This window comes from Acanthaster planci, linkage group LG01 (genome assembly GCF_054643075.1).
Source record: "Acanthaster planci isolate LZ-2023a linkage group LG01, COTS_SCS, whole genome shotgun sequence".
NCBI lineage: Eukaryota > Metazoa > Echinodermata > Asteroidea > Valvatida > Acanthasteridae > Acanthaster > Acanthaster planci.
Genome location: NC_141777.1, coordinates 36,506,875 through 36,524,811, shown reverse-complemented (window position 1 = coordinate 36,524,811; position 17,937 = coordinate 36,506,875). Strand labels below are relative to the sequence as shown.

Sequence of the window (17,937 nt, the reverse complement as noted above, 5' to 3'; positions counted from 1 at the left end):
ATATTCAATATACTCAGTGTTTGTCCGGGAGCTTGCAAAAAAATTCACAAGCTCATTCAGGTTGGACTCAAACCCATGACCTCCTCCTTACTAGTGCAGACGTTTTAACCACTCAACCACCGTGCTTGCTGGGATAAACTGGCCGGTCAGAGTCAGATGTAGCAGCAGGTACTGCAAACATGCATAGCTTGCATATGCATGCTTCACCTAGTTACAGTGTCACTGAACTGCTCCTGGGGAGAACATTTCTGAGTGTGCGAGTGTCCAAGGGCGTCACTCCGTTTTGAGAAGTGGGGAAGGGGGGCCATAGCCCTGATCAGAACAAACGCGAGTGCAAAGAGCGAAGATGTGACCGGCGTGGAGTCCAGGGCCTGCTCAAGGGCCGCGGAAAATTTTGGAGTATAAATGCTCTTTGGTGTGATATGACGCAATTCTTGGCTATTTTAGCCAGTTTTTTAACAAATGCTTTTGCAAGCTATACATTTTCATTTAGGTTTTGGAAAAAAAGTGGGGAGGGGACAGTTGACATAGTATCAAGTGGGGGGACATGCCCCCGTCCCCCATCGATTGATGCCCATGCGTGGATCTTAGCATGTACAACAGCAAAATAGTGACTGACATATGATGGTGAACAGACGACTGAGAATTTGGCTATTGATCATGAATACGTATGAGGTACGGCAAATTAACCTTCTGTATCTCATTATGAGCATTAAAGTGTATGTTCCTGCCCCGAATACATGTCAATGAGGGGGCAGTGTACCTGATGTAGGTGTTGGCATTCCCCTCAGGGAAAGTGTACGGATGCTTCTTGCGGAATACATGGCCCACTCGACTACAGGGTATGATCTCCAGGCTACCACCACACTGCCACACGCGAAAAGAAATTTCTGGAAGAACACAAAAGAGAAAGAAATATAATTTCTCGCTTTGAGTGATATTCGGCGAGTCACTAATTCGTTTCCTGTAACTTTCCTAAAGTAATCAAAGTCAATAAAGATAGCTTGCTTTTCAGTTACTGGCCTCCAGAACTTACAGGCCTGATGTTGAAAAACCAAACTATCCTAAGTCCACCCATGAATCTTAGAAAGCAAACTTTTTTCGGGGGTAAAGATACTTGGAATATCTTGAACAATATCAAAGTTACCTGGCACACTGCCCTCTACTGACCATAACTGAGGAATAATTATACAACCACACAATAAATATTAAAGTATCCTCCATCCCCACTTTATAATTATCTTCCTATTTACAGTTCAACTGCATGCAACTTCAACACTCCATTTTTGAAAAAAATATTCCTTTGCCGCATTGCTTCATTTTCATTTGCCTCATGAGAAATTTGCCTCACATAAATGTAAATGAATTTGTACACAAATAATTGCCTTTGAAACCATGAATAGCCTTGAACATCAATCAAGCCACTTATCACCAACAAACTGTTGAACTGTTTAAAAACATTAAAATCTCTTGTTTCAGTGAAGGTGACACTCAAAGTTGACTTTCAGAAATTTTCCTAAACAGTCCACAGCACTAATTAAAAAAAAAGAGGTTACATGTAATTCCACTCAGCAAGTGGTTAGCACTTGCATTCAGAACCCTTGAAATTTCTCCCGTTATTCAAGAAACCATGCATGTTTTATGCTAATCATCTCCTGGCAGGACTATAGTTCTCTATCAGCTTTTTCATCTTAGACTTTGGGTCAGCCCAGTTGCCCAAATAACAATAAATTAGTCAGTGGAGAGAACTGAGAGACAAGCAGCCAACGCAGGCTTTTTTCCCAAGTGATCTGCAGAGGATTTTTACCAGCTTTCAATTTTAAAGGTAAGCTTCTGATTTCACAAGGGACCCCCGTCTTCAACTAACCAAAAAAGCCACCACAACCTGAAGGAATGCTGAAAGAATTTGCCTGTTGGTTTATCGTGCATGTAGCATTGACAGGAATGTTTGGATGGATCATAAACTTCCGCTCTGTCAAATGTCTTTGGAATGCACATTTCAAATGCAGATTATTAATCACTTCCGAAAGATGACTAAAATTCCCAAATGCACACGCTGGTTAGACCCTCAAGAGAGAGAGAGAGCAGAGGCTCAGTCTGGTACCGGCACTTACCAAAGTTTTCCCCTCCCCATATGTTCATCTCGGTGTCGTATTTCCCGAGCTTGTTGAACCAGCCTTTATTTATGACAAACAGTCCACCTGCAATCATGGGTGTCCTTTTTGTTAAAGAAAACAAGCCGTAAATGAAATTAGTAAAAATAATTGAAAGAAATGAAATCCTCTTTAAACAGTGACAGACAATTCCCCCCCCAAGCAAATGCTGTTAAAATGGAAATCAACAAGCCACTGGAATTTCAGCTTCAACTTTAAATACATCTCCCATAAATCAATGGTCAAACCCAGTCCACAATCTTCACTGATGTATGGCCCCCATTAGTTGCAAAACCATTTCCAGAAATTAAATTTAAAATAGCTGATTTCCCTTCAAAATATTGTCATTGAAAAATGTGAAGGAGGCCAAATATTTCCACTCCGGGATAGATTTGAGCAATTCAAATGAGCCCATCCTATTTGGAATTCTTTGTTTATTTAACTTCTGTCTGGTGACTCTTTTAATTTCCTCCACTGCCTGACCTTATGCACCAAGCCAACTAAATCAATGCAACAACTACAAAATCCACCAATTATCATGATAAACGTCACACACTGGAGATTCTTTTTACTCAAACAAGTAGCAGGCAAAATTCTACAAAGGAAGGAGAGGAGGCAATGGACCAAACTTCAGTCTAGAGGTCTCCGCTCCCTCACCGCTCCCCAAATTTCTCAAACCGGTTCTGGAAGACTCACTATTGTTTCTTACATGTATTAAAGTGAAAGCCTTATGTTCTACACTGCACTGACGGAGGCCTGTAATAAAAAGCCTTCAATAAGCCTTTTGAGAGTAGACTACAATCTGAATAAAATCTAGTACACTGAGTTATCTGACTGCACATCAACATAACAATTTGAATTTCCTAGACTAAAGATGCTGTTATACCTCGTGTTTCTGGGCAAACTTAGCATAGCTGCCACCATCTCTGGAAATGGACTGGTTCCTCTGTGCCCTTCTTATCCATTGAAAAAAGTGTATTGGTGCAAGGCATTTCTTACATCCGTTTCAGACAGGCACTTTAGAGTGGCACCGAACCAAATTAAAAGGAAATTCTGAATTAAGTACAGCAAAAGTTGAATGTCTGAAACAATAAGGAGTGACCAGGAGTGCCAGCAGGCGAAAGATCGTCACTTGAAGGTGCTCGGAACGACACCAGAGCAACTTGGTTTCAGACGTCGCTCTTTCATGGAGTCGAACTCAATGCAATGAGGGTTAGGTAACTAAGCAAAAGCATGCCCCGAAACATGAGGCATAGCAACAGTGTCTCCACTATGAAGAATTCAACCTGTTATATGTTCAAGGGAATTTGAAGAACTCGGAGTATCAGGTTTTATTCAAATTTAATTCGCAAAAGGGTTATTATCTAACATCAATGTCATATTTATGGCATCTTCTCCTTTTTCACAAACCCCAGAAAAAGATCTTGATTGCCAACTTGATTTATTTTGTTTCAAGTTCCAAGCACAGCAGGTTCCCTCCCGTCTGCACTCTCAAACATTATTAGATTTCAGCAGGTCATTCAGCCAATTGACTATCATGGCAAGATTCAGTTTCATCTGAAAGAAACATCCAAAGTAGCTTGGCAGGAAACTGACACCGAGTGGATTATACCCCAAACCAAGCACTCTCACGGCACTTATACCCTAACAATATCTCCTGATGTCTGTACACCATTTTGGTGAGCCTATTTTAGTTTTATGCCCTGGACAAAAGTACAGTGGACCCACCAGTAGATCTAGATTCACTGCATGTCATGAGGGACAATACGCACGTTGAGTGTGAAGTGGTGGGAAAAGTGGCATTTTAACATGTTGGTATTGCTGTAAATGATTCATTTGGGGCCATTTAAGCATGATTTCCTTGTCCAAATAAACATTTGATCTTACAAGAACTGGTGCACAGTTTGCAGCTACAAGAAATTTGAATGATTGCTCACTAAAAATCCACACACCAGGCACACCATAAAAGATTGAGCACTTGCGTGTTTGTAATTACATTTATGTTCATGAAAGGGCACTGAGAACATGTACCAGAATTGTCCACAACTTGATCTAGAAACGAGTGACATGCACTGACAATATTGCATATGATCAGGAGTGTAGTGAAGGCATTTTCTTTGGGGGGGGGTGTCACGCAATTTGCCAACTTGTGTAAAATGTAAATGGTATATTTCATGCTTCAGGGGAAATGCTGATGGCCAACTTCTTTTGTTTATGTACCGATTTTAGATTCATTTGCAGACCAATGCACTATTTGCTGACTGGAATTAATTATTTGGGGGGGAGGGTGCCACACTGCACCCCCCTCCCCTCTGGTTGCTATGCCTCTGCATATGATAAGGCAAATGCAGGTCATGCATATCACTACGGTGCAAAGGTCACATGTGGAGACCAGGAAAGTGGGTTACTGGGAGACTGGAAATATTTACAATTTGCATGATTTGATTTGTCGGCAACGGAAGCTTGACCAAGGCTGTGGCCAGGATAAGTGAGCTCTGCCTTGAATGTGATTACCGTGCCTGCCTCTAGGCTAAAATACTGGGCACTGGACACTGTTGTGCTGGAAGACCAGTGAAATTATACAGGAACCTCAGCTGCACATCAGAATTACGGATTTCTTTCAACTGATTTTCATCCCTGACCTTGGAGTTTTCACTCAAAACAGAAATCATATTTTGATAGTGTAGCATCAAACTGTGTGGTACTAGCCCAGAGGTACATTCTTTTATTCAGTCCACATTAAAGTACATGTAATTCCCAGTTTCTTATCAGAACTTTTCGAAAAGTTCAAGGAGGCCTGTGCTTTTTCTTTTTTTTTCCCACTGAGTCTGAACAAGTCGGAAAACTCTAAATTAAAAAATAATGAGGTAGGTGTACAAAGACCTCTTTTTCTGCAAACAAGTATAGAGTAGACCTGGGAACACTTAATGTTTGAAAGTTGGGAGAATTTTTAGAAATCAAAGCGCTGGTCTAACATTGTGGGGGGAGGGGGTTAATTTCTTAACCAGGCTATTACACCGCTGCCACCCTGCTGCCATCCAGACTGATGAGTAAGATTCCGACTACAATTGCAATGAAAAAAAATCACATTTTGATAAATAAATAAAACCAGAAAATGGATTCTGTGCACATTTTCGGATGCAGGTGCTGAAGAGAAACCATGGAATTTTCTTTGAGAAGTATTGGCCTACAAGCAGTTTAAATGTCAGAAACAGAGCCAAAAACTGAGTCAAAGCCGCAAGTTCATTAACTTTCTTTGTCTGTTGCTTTCGGCACTTCTGCATAAACTAATACACTCTTCACAAAGGATGTTGGTGGTGAAAACTGCATTCCTCAACAGCACTGTTTACATGCACACCCGAAAGAAACCCTGTTGAGGTGAAACTGTTCTTTTTGCAGGTCACAGAAGTGTCTCCTGCACTGGGCATTAGACACGCTGGTACATAATTTAGAAGTATAGGAATGAAGAAAACATTTAGTTTCAGTGTTTTGTATTGTGTTTGCATGAAATTACCACCACGCATAGCTTTCCACCGCGGGGGTAAAGTAGTCATGGCCTGTGGCACACAACTGACAAGGAAGCAACATTTGGGAAACGGGTAGAAATGTATGCAAGTGTTCTCTAAAGAAATTATCTGACTGGGTGCGAGTGCCTAATGAACCTACATGGAATGATCCCATCAGCTGATTGGATGAACATACCCACCTGATTGGCTCGATAGAGTTTTTTCTCCTTGACCTCTGATCCACTGGCATGTGCTCCCATTTAAAGTGTAGGCTCCAATCAAAACCTGCGGACCAAACCAACTCAACACGTTAAAGAAAGGATGTGTGTAAATTGCACTTTTTTCACAAACAGGGCATGATCGCTCAGGCCAGCCTCAGTTTTAGGGGACAATTTGTCAGCAAATTTGGGACAGAGTTCTGGGGATAAAAACTGTCTCCATAATACTTTATTTCAACGAGTGTGAAGTCCCCTTAACTATGGAGTAAGTATGGGTGTACTTGCGCTAAGTACATACATTTTACTGACCCAACTGTGTAGAAGGTATTAATGATGTGGCACTGATGAAGTAGGATAACATTACTTCAGTCTGTAGGACCTGTCGGGAAGTCAAGGTGCTCAAAACTGTCCGATTTTCCCCATGACATTAAAAACTAAAAAGAAACTTAATAATCACAATGTTTCTTTTTCTCCTTGGAAAAAACAACATTACCCTTGAGCAGCAGTCGCAAGCAGCAGTCACAGTCTCACTTTATCTAAAAACCACTGAATACAACTCTAAGTGGGATTTTGAAATTCTGGCTACTTTTGTCCATATCAGGTTTAGAGTGGAAATTTTAGCAAGATAAAATTTGAATGTTCTTTGGCTGCTCTGTATTTACGATTAAGTCCACCTTTAAAAAGTTCTGTCAGTTTAGTAATTAGCTTCAAAATATTCAGTTCCTTAGACTTGCAATAATTTCTTGAAATTCTAATTTAAAAAAAAACCTGCTTTTTCCCTTAGAAAATTTACAAAAAACCTACAGAAACATGATATCAACCATTCGTAGTATTCTCAGAACTGGTCTGACACTAAAGCAGATATTATTGCATAAAAACACCCACATGTAACCCACCAGCCCAACTCCTTTAAAATATTTTACAAGGTACACGTTGAAAATCTTTATAGAAAGTTCTTACATAGATTTCAAAGAGTGTTGTGAGACCCAAAGAGGAAAAAACTTGCGGGCATGCCACACTACCTTATAATTAGCTCAAAGCCTGAATAAAACTTACAGAGTACGGTACCTTAAAACCAAACTCTAATGAATACAAAAAGATAACCAGGCAGACTCCAGGTTATACACAGGTAGGGCTCACTGAAAGCTGCTGAACCCGAACCTTCGATATGCCGAGGATTTCCTTCCTAAGTGTGCTAGACCAGACAATGATTCATGGATCAGTCTACCTGTGGGTCTATACAGGTAGAAGCCAAATTGTAACATCAACACTATGACAGGCTTTCCCCTTTTTATTATTTAGCATGCAGTTGAGACAGATGTATGCATTTGCCAGGAGCAATCAACCATAGCACTTAATGAGAGAAATGCAAAATTTCAATGGCCAAAATATATTAAAAAGGAAATTTCCACAATCCAGTGCAAAAATTGTGGGCGGGTAATCCTGAATCCCTCATTTTTGCTGATATTCTCCTCTAAACCTCCTTCGGAAAATTCCTGGACAAAATTATTTCTCTGGTCTGAGAGAAGGGAAACTTCACACTTCTTTGCATATATGTTTCCTACACATTTTTTAACATACCGGTAGACCTTTAAAAAAAATTCTACATTTGAAGCTGAAGCAGCCAAAATCAAGATTGAAAATATGTCTCCTTTGATGGGTTCAGAGGGGTACATCCAACATGCAACTCTGAAAAAAAAAACCCAACCAAAAACAAACAAAAAACCCACCTCGTGTACTTGAATGCCTTTACAACCTGCCTCTGAAACCTGATCTAAGCACCTGCCTCCGAGTTCTGATGAGATCATTGTGATTATTGACTCTCTATTTTTCTTAGGGTTCATGTTACCCCATTCTCACTTTAAGAGAATCCCAGACTTCTGTTCGTCACTCTGATTGAAGTGATTTTCTGTTTTTTTTTTCATGAGGAGGTTCCTTCAAGTGATAAAAAAGCTCATGAAATGTCATCTGGGATCTCATTGTGGAGGAATAAGGAGTTGGAAATTTGAGCTCAGCCTCCATCAAAATGGCTCCACAAGCTCCAAAGGATATGGTGGATAGATTGCTCTCATAAACACCCTCTCCACTCAGATTTCGTTGTATAAAAAAAATGAGCACCTTGACTTGCTTTTCTTTGAATAAACCTGTCAACGCCTGGTCACCTTGAATTTGCAATGTTCTCAGCTAGCAAAGCAAGCTGAAATCAAACACACCTCACAGGGAAAGATTTGAAATGAAGCGATTCTGGCATCGCATAAAATGGTGGAGGTGACATGTTGACATAACTGACAAGTGTTTTCTGTGCATAAACAGATATCTCGCAAAGGCCTGTCAACATGTAATTGATTCATATAATGAGTGCAGATTTTTGTAATTTGAAACAAGATTCCAGATGGGACAAGTCTCAATTTCAGCTGACACAAAAAAGAATAACTCATAGTTAAACTAAACCAACTTCAGGTTAACTCACAAGACTGCGCATTGATAGATGGAATGTATATCTGAGAAGCATACAAATATTGACTGCTTCAACTAGTGTAGTTAAACTAGCTTTTCAAGGTGATTCATAGAGCACTTTATTTTCCCAAGGTGAAGCCATGGGAAATCAGAATGCTCACTCCGTAGATCACAGAGGGAGAGGCTAGTTCAACTGAACCAGGATATAGTCAATATTTGTTTTATAACACCTCACCCACAGATTCGGGCTTAATTCAAGCAATAACTGATTAATTTAATCATAATAGGTACGTCTATTTGAATAAGAAATTGGTTGAAAAATTACTAGTACATGTACTTCTCCAAACTACCTCTGATGTTTGAACCCTGCTCTGTAGCCATAGCACTTGGATGCTCGGAACGTGCACATGAGTATGTATTTGCGCATAATGCCAATGGGCATGAATAAAGTTCTTTGGTTGCTACAGGAACAGTATTTTGGTTGTTACAGGTATATTTTTTTGGCCATGAAAAGCAAGATGGCAAACATAGCGAATGCCATGTGACTTCCTCTCGGCCAATCAAGATATAGAATCTGTGGGTGAGGTGTTATAAAATAAAACAGGTGAAGTTCTGGTTAAATTGGTCCCCAGTCGGTGACAATATGAAATATTATAAAAAAGAACGATGCACCATCAATGTGTTTGAGAAATGATTGAGTTTTACCTCCTCGAAGATCGGGAGAAGCACCTATGTATTTAAAGGAATCCAAGTTGATGACATCGATGATAGGACTCACAACACGAGTATTGTCCTGAGTTGTCATGTTGTGAGTTGTGAGTAGTTGTGGGTGGCCAGGCGAGTGTCAAGTTCAGAAGAGTTCCACATCCCCACAGACAGGCACAAATGGGTAATTCCATTCACAGCACAGGAAGTTACAAGCATGGTGAGTTTTGAACACACGTGAAATTGAGTTTCGTAGAATTAATGAGTTCCGTGGTATGGAGGTGACACAGGATAAGTTCACGGCACAACGATGGAACAGACAGCGTTTGAGGAGTTTCACAACGTGAGTTTTGCAGCGTGAAGCAGTTACGGTGGAAATGGCATCATGAGTTGTACAAATGAGTGTTGAGCATTTGCCCAAAGTTGACGAGATGCAAACAGAGGGAAAGAAGAAAAATGGAAAACAGATATGTAAGTATGAGGATGATTTAAACAAATGAAATTAACAAAATATACACCGTACATTATTTTTGAAAAAGAGTGTAATCTATAGAAACTGAATGAAAAGCAAACGAATTGAAGAAGCAGATAATTCTCACACATCTGAGTTATCTGGCAAAATTCAAGTTTCCTTTTCATCCAGCCCCAAGTGTATGTACATGTAAATCTACGTCATTCAAAGGAAGTTTATTAAATTGCGACAATAAGTTCTTAAACAGAGATCACAGAAAAGGAAATCTAAGTTTATCTACAGACAGCATGGTTCTGTGGGGCCTGATTATTATAAAACCTCCTTGTTCGTAAAAAAAAAAAAAAAACGAAAAAAATCCAAAATTCCCAGTTAAGTTTTAAATAGCAGGGTACAGACACATGGATGACAGTTCAAGCCCAAGAACCTGTTGATGACTGGCTCCATGACAAGCAAGCCTTTCAGTCCATAGCAACCTGGTGCTAGGTACTGATTTGTATCTTTTGCGCCTGGAGATAACTTCTGCTAAGACTCTTCGTATGCGAACCCATAAATACAAGTATGCCTACCAGTATCTCTAGCAATCAGGCCCCATGGCGAATGTCATGGTAAGAAGGGTGGGACCCTTCAAAGTCAAACCCAAATCAATAATACTTGATGAAACAAATGTCACTGTACATGAACTGTTAACAACATTACGCCTTGTACTTCTATCTGTGAATAAAGCAACCTGAACTGATTCCAAAGAACTGACAGACTTAGAACAGAACAGTCCCTTGCATTAGATGTGCATGTATTATGAGCAGTGGTTATGTTTGGAGGATGCAGTTTGTTATGGCGTGTTGTGTGTTAATGGCATTGGTGATGAGTTTTCTTAGACACAGAGTGCTTGAATGTATAGATATACGGTATGTACCTCCCCTGAGATCTGTCATGGCTGCCGTGTAATTGAATGTATGCATGGATATAATATCTATCGAGGGACTCGCAACGGTTTGCTGATCCTGCAAAGAGACAGAAAACAGGAGGAAAGATGAAAAAAAAACCTCTCACTCTTTGGGCAGAGGGTTCTTGTGGAGGACTATAGGATTTCCTTCTTTGCATTGTGGCAAAGCAAAGATGCCCTTCAATGCAGGCCTGCTATCCCCATCATCACTGTATAACTTGAATGGCTGTTGGAAAATATTCAGGAACCAGGAAACAAGTACAGGAGCTCTCTATCTGTTGCGAATGCTAATATTGTAAATATGAGATTCCGCACAACGACCCTTGACTGTCAACAATGCATGAAAATGCAAGACAGGCCCAGTGCATGTATGCCTGACATTTTTAAAGCCTTGGGGAGTTCAAAATTATGCAGTCGACGTAATCCAGTCCCAAGTACCAAGGGACAAGAATGACTGCCAAAGTCCACCTGAACCATGACTTGATTTGGGAGCAGAAGACTTGTGATGAACCTTTGAGCGACTAGACAACTGGCAAAAGACCAGAGAAACATTCTTTCTTATCCACAATGAAGCCTAATTTTACAAAGGTGATTAAAAGGGACGGTGACACCCACACTGTGCCCAGTGTCAGTGCTGAGCCTTGGATCATTTACAAAGAAACTGGAAACGCCAAATCTTCTGGGTGTCTCCATCTGTAGACCGTGAATCCCACACTGTTATGGCTCTATGATGCACCCACACATATCAACACTCACACACTGGCACTTGGCTCTCAAAGGTGTGTAACAGGTATGTATAAACGAACCATGCGTGTGCTTTATAATAGTTTATTCAAAAAGCCAAAATTCAGGGTTAACATCTAAACAAAAAGGGCTCAAGAAATCAGCTAAAAGCTGAATTATCACACCTCTGATACTTTTAAAAGCGAACACTAAGGCGAAGCTACAGCTTTAATACAGGAAATTGCATGAGAACAGGTTTTCTTTCTACAGAGGAGAAGAAAAAAGAAAGTCAATCCGATCTTTTGGGCCGAGAAATTCAAAGTCATCTCTCTGCCATGTGGGGTGCTAGACAGCTGCTGATGAAGTTCAAACAAGGCCTCCCTCACCATCCACCCATAACATTTACCAACTAACGTCCAAATGACTGCAATAATAGCCTGATCACGGTCCCGGCCGTCAAAATAAATGTCTAGCTTGTACAGAGCCTGCACTGCTTGCTCAAGTCGATGGACCGAACTGTGCTGTTACTGTGAGTGCTTCTCGTGTTCTGGGGTTTCATCAATATCCCTTCACATGCATGGATGGGGAAGTGTCACATGGGATGAACTGAAGGGTTTTTGAAGCTTGCATTTCCACTCAAAGGTTGTGCTCAGTAAGACAAAATGATTGACAAGACAAGACTATCCTTTTCCTGAGCTTATTGTAGACACAGCCTGCAGCATGAATCATAAATATAGCATTGCCACTTATTAGGTACGGCCTGCAATGTGCAAGTGTGGGCCTACATGTAACTGATCATCGCTGCTGTTGTGCAAGGGGTATCATCTTCAGCCCCACCCCTCCAAACAATCATCAGAAAGAAGGGGTGGGCCTCTAAAAACAGACTCACTAGGGCAACACTAAGGGTCCCCCAGTGTGGGCTCCGCAGGGGAAACGGGTGATGCCAATCTTGGTTCAAGCTGCAAGTCAGTTAACAGGTCTAGCCGATGGTCTGTGATCACATCCTTTCAGTCCATCAGGATTCCATGCTGTCTGGGCTACAGAATCTCAACTTCTGCTCGACATACTGTCTACCTCTTGATATGAACTCCCCAGACACTCTGCCAAGAAACGTCCCTCGATCCTCCTCATCTATGCAGGAAACTGATAGCAGTTTCAGATATTTAAGGGACATCGGCCAAATCCAAAATAAATTAGCAGGTGGGTCTCAGTCTTCCTCGAACCTGCAAAGTCATTCCAAAGCCTCCGCTATGGGCCCAGTTTTTTTTTTTAATCTTCCCAGAACTGGGGGCGGGGTAGGGAAGGGGGTATTTCGTCTTTCCGGCCCCAGAGAACTACGCCATCTTTTCTTCCTCAAAAATCAGGAACGGGGGGGATTAATCCCAGGTCCAGCTTGCTCGGCACCCGGCTTCAGATACTGACGTCCCCCCCCTCCGCCTTCTCCTTGCCATCATGCTCACTTTGCACGTACCTGCCGATCCTGGCTGCGCCTGGCTGACGTCAGATCTTTGTCCCAATCTGATCGCGGTAACAAGAGATTTGGCCAGCTCCATAGCAGGGGCTTATGCCTGACATTTGGCACTGAGGCACCTGAGGGCCTCCAACATTCTATCGGTCTCAGATCAATTCCCAGCGTCCATCAGCTGCCGAAGTTGTGCTCTGGCACATCCAACCGAGCATCTATTTTGGCATAAGATGCAAATACCTTGCCTATAACATCTACCCGATACTCAATGGGAAAACCACTGTACACTCATTGGAGTGTAGTTACATGTGCATGAACTGGATGGTTCAACTTGCACTACCTAGTCATATCACAAAACGCTCTTTAGGGAAATCATCGCAAATGTAAACTCCTTCAAACTGCTTTATGCTGACTTCAGTGATCTGAAATAAATGCAGACATATCTTAAAAATAAGAGGACCTGACATTTTGATTCCCAGCATAATCTATTTATTTTCTAACGTAAGCTACATGTACTATTCAAGGACTCAAACCACCCATCGAATGACGGAAACCTAGAATGATTGTCACTGCAAGTTTCAATCTGCCCATCACTCAACCTGACAATTGCACAAGGCACCCAAACATCTTACAGAATGACAAGAAAATATATTGCAGAAAGAATAAGTACATACAAATTACAATTCTTCAGATCAGCAACCAGCCTTTTTTTTATATATAGAACCAATATATCTCTACCCCCCTTGATACACGAGGTAACACAAAATGTGTGCATCACAAACCGTCTGCAAGATTGAGGACATGACTAAGGTGGGATTAATCCTGCTTATATGTATGAAATTTTTCCCTGGGCCTTTTTAATCTTGTACCCTTGGCGGCAGAGTGCTTCATCTGTGGACATGGGGGGGTGCCTCAGCCTAATAGTCTCTCACTCCAGACTGACCTGGTGAACTCTATGCAGCAGTGGAGGCAGCCAGTCTACGTTTGCCTCGCAGTGACTGTCCAGGAACGTGAGGATGCTGGCACTGGCTGCATCAGCCCCTCGCACTCGCGATCGTATAAGACCTGAAAATCGCACAACAGCACACAATTCAATGAGATCGAGAACCACATACATTAAGCATCATCTTCTCAGAAAATGTTTCCAAGCATTATGCTGTGAGGGCAAGGAACATGTCAGAAATCCTAAAGCATCTTTCAAGAGCACTATTCACCTCGAGCACTAACATCTCACCATCCTTGGAACGCATGTCCCATACCACAGACAGGTGTTTAGATTTTAAAATTGACCTTCTTAACATTCAAGTAAGCCTACTGTTCAGTATAAGACATCGGTCTAAAAGCAACTACAAACAATTTATGTTGACCAGTAGCAGATCTGGAGCATACATGTACATCATATCTATTCCCTCCCTCTTTCACTTATACGTTCTTCCAGTTTGTCCTTCCACTCTCACATGGTTCACTAATAACTTTCAAGACAGAAATTTCAATGAAGATCAAGAGTTTTCACCTCCATTTTGGGTAGCCCCCTTTTTTGTACCCAAAATGTCAAGCATTCTCCCCTTTTATGCAGATGCTGGATCTAAGTGCCTCCAGTGAGGTTTTCAATTTTGGTTTGATGATTTTGATGTCTAACTCCAATTTTGAGCACAAAAAAACAAACAAATGAGTAGAGCTTACAAACTAAGTACAAAAATGTCAGCACCGGATATGTGTAATAAAACCGATGTTAGAAGTTTTGATCTATGCCTGACGTTGTGTGGGAAAATACCAAAACATTTACAAGTTCCTTGTAAACGTGGTCCTTGCTCTGTGTTGCAAACAACCTGGGAAGGGGGAAGTCAGGGTGTTTAACAGAGGATTTACCTGTTTCCCAGAGGTACCATTGCTTGAATCACTTTTTGGCTACCTTGGGTAATAAAAAGTGGATTCCTGTGGGACTGTAAGTGGAGCCCTTCCAGGAGGAAACTACTCTACAGATGATAGATTCAAACAGCTGTGTGTCAACAACGTGCCAAATCAAGGATCTGCAAATCCAGTGTTTTTCTCTCTTCTGTCTCTATTTCTAAAGCAAGATGCCAAAGTTTATCAAAATTTGTTGACACTCAGTTTCTTGGCAGCAAAACACCCCTCCACCTCTGTAAGTTCAACCAAATCCAACCAAGGAACAGTTAGGGCTGAGTCAATTCGAATAATTCACTATTCGAATATTCAACCTTCAATTTGATTGAAAATCTGAATATTTGGTCGTACCTGACCGGCAGATTGTTGATGAACAAACCATATACAAAGTCAGTTGCAATAAGGCACACAATTGTACATTATAATTACTATAATAGCTTCTCACATTTAGGAGTATCTCCAGCCACGATTTAGCAAGATTTAAGATATGAACAAGACTTCTTGCCTTATTGCAAATTTCTAGTCCTTTTACATTTTTCAATGAATAATCTAGTTTTGAATCATTTTGAGATTTCTGTCACTTTTCGTTTAAATCTGCTTGAAAGAAGCCTCCACAGTGCAATTTTTCTCATTTAAAAGAAAAGAACATTCTCCCTAGCTTTTCATGAAGTTTGCATTTGACTATTCAAATTCGGAAAATAATATTTGAATATTTGATGATCGATGAAGTATTCGGCTACATGTATATGGGTATTTGGCACAGCCTTTGCTACTGTTCACCCACTGAGCTGACTATCAGGCAAAGTTTGAGCAACTACAGATAATTATTGATTTAGAGTTTAATTATCAGTGGTGCCTCTGCAAAACAGGGACCACTAAAAACATACATGTACATGTACTGGTCCTTGACAGCAATTTTCAAAAATCACCTTGCGATTTTATGAAGGAAGTCTTCATTATGGGGTTTAATTAAAACACATCCTGGCTATTCTTGTTGCTGTTGTCATACTATTTATAAGTTGAGGTTATTTCATCAAACAGGATGCCTCCATTTTGCTGCAGAGTCAGACCAGCCGAGGTTTAGTTACAGACCCATGTCCAACAAGGGTGAATTAGGTTAGAGAGGCAGATCTACAATGCTGGGACCTGCAGCTTTCAGGCAGAGCTGAAATTTTCCTACTTTGATTTCAAGTGATGCCCAAGATCCTGAAATAAATGCAATGAAGAACCACGAGACCTCCCTTTTTTCCCAGAGAAAAAGTGAGCCAGACTCCTCAAATAATTTGCTGAGGCGTTCCTGATGGAAATTGGAGCAATCCTGGACATCATCCACATGAAAACTCTTCCTCTGTTGCATTACTCACCTTCTCTCCTGTCATTACGTAGTACTTTCACCTTGGGGATCTGACTGAGAATCTGAGCATCTTCAGCTGTAAGAGAGGGATCGGGTACAAGACTCTCATTAGTCATACCCTCATTAGTTTGGTATTCATATTTTGCACAGATCAGGAAAGAGGATGCTCAAAACAAAAAAAAGCTAAGAATCAAACAAACACAAACAAAAAAAGCAGCTAACCCACGAAACATCAGCCGAGAGGTTGTAACAATTACAACAAATACTTTAACTTTTCAGGGTTTCGATAATTATAACAAGGCTTGTGTTCTCTCCAAAATGGCTATGATTACATGTACGTACACCTTGCACGAAGTAGCAAAACCTGAATGACTAGACCTCTAAACCCAGAATTACTGCATCAATATAATGGATGTGTAGGTTTCAAGAACTGTTTCTTATCATTCAGCACTGTAACAAGTCCCCTACTCCCTGCCCTCCCCCTTTCATTGTCCCCTCCCACTTTGTGTACCTCTCTAGACACACATAAAAGTGCTGTTTCCCCCTCTTTAGAAACATTTAGCCACCACTGTGTGCCAAGCTAATGTCAATCTGATGGTAGCGGAAGTTTTCAGGCTAAGTCCAAGAAGTGGAACCACAAGTCAAACCTATGCATGTCGGATATGCTTCTAATTAGAACCGTACATGTACATCCTCTCAGCACGAGGGCTCCAAACTCGATGGGAATGTCAATTTAGTACAAGGGAAACAGGAGTTCCCCTGGACCAGAAAATGACCGAGACTGCACTTCACATCCATTTCTGCCAGTTGCACTTTTCTGAACTCACTGAACCGTTTTTTTAAACTCTTCTCTGCCAACTGATGGAATGCTGGGTAGGTTCATAAATATATAAGCTAAACACTTCAGAGAGAGAACATTTTAGAAGACACAGATGACAGGATTGTTATTGAGTTTTTCAAGCCGTATGCATAAACTCAGATAGCGTGTGGAGCAAGCAACCCAAATGTATGGACATAAAAGGTGGGTTGTCAATATGTCAACCCTGTTATATTCACTCTTGACCCTTTCAGTTGAAGAATACAGAAACTGACAAATACAGGTGAATTGGGAGGATTGGACTACTCAAGAGCAGATTGGATGAACAAAAAGAGTGGGTGGGTATTTACTGCAGAAACCGTCACCACTCGGATCAAATTTTGTGACAACCTACTGACAAGGTGCATTTCATCTGGGACGATTTGGTCATACAATTTCAGACACGGCAGATCAAAGAAAGACAAACAGCTATTAAGTTGCACATCTACCAGTCTGTGACGTTGATTCGCCTCTCCCATTTCATTCTGACGTTTTTGTGTTGTGGGGGGGGACAACATGACATTTGACTGAATTTTTCCCACTGCAGGCGATACACCAGCGACAAGGAGCAGAAATAGATGCGAATCACGGGAAAGCATGCAAAGCCCACTTTGAAAAACGTTTATGCTTGCCAGTGACAGTTTCCAGACCAAACACGTAGAGCAGTAACCAATGAAATGATTTTCAACGACTGTCTTTCAAAGACTGCATCTTGTTTGTCGGACCTGGAATGCTAGAGAAAGCTTACAACGTAAATTGACAAATCAGTGGCAATAACGCCTTCTGCAAAATAAATCTGTCTCAGACATGTCATCTTACCGAGGTTCAAAACAGAGTGTGAAAATTATAGATTTGCCTGCAATCTAATAAAGCGCATGATCACAATCTTGTCCCCAACCTTGACTCCCTGAAGATAAACTTCCGAGAGCTGGCAACAATCTCTGCTGTCCCCGCAGGAAAATCAGGAACTATCTTGCACTGGTAGAGCTCTTCTTTATCTCCTTATAATACTAGCCACAAGAGCAATGACCATGAGCAACTGAGGCATGGTAGGAACTACGCACGCATGTGTACTTTGACATTTAATTAAAACTCACTCCACACTCGGGAGATGATAAATGACCATATCGGGTTCCTTCCTGACCGTCATCAAAAAAGTAACTGATATGATGTGTTTATT

General features: G+C 41.1%; 1 protein-coding gene across 2 annotated transcripts in view; it reads right to left on the bottom strand.

Moving 5' to 3' along the window:
- The window catches only part of LOC110981218 (polypeptide N-acetylgalactosaminyltransferase 16-like), a 72,673-nt gene that overhangs the window by 12,156 nt on the left and 42,580 nt on the right, over positions 1 to 17,937 (bottom strand). Inside the window, exons 6-11 of one of the 2 annotated variants that reach the window (XM_022238596.2) lie at positions 15,912 to 15,977; positions 13,586 to 13,707; positions 9,040 to 9,127; positions 5,860 to 5,944; positions 2,115 to 2,218; positions 764 to 890 (exon numbers count right to left, since the gene is read on the bottom strand). In XM_022238596.2, coding sequence (XP_022094288.2) covers positions 764 to 890; positions 2,115 to 2,218; positions 5,860 to 5,944; positions 9,040 to 9,127; positions 13,586 to 13,707; positions 15,912 to 15,977 — 592 coding nt within the window. Of the gene's footprint in view, positions 1 to 763; positions 891 to 2,114; positions 2,219 to 5,859; positions 5,945 to 9,039; positions 9,128 to 10,424; positions 10,513 to 13,585; positions 13,708 to 15,911; positions 15,978 to 17,937 lie in introns of both variants that reach the window. The other variant, XM_022238604.2, reaches the window with a different exon arrangement.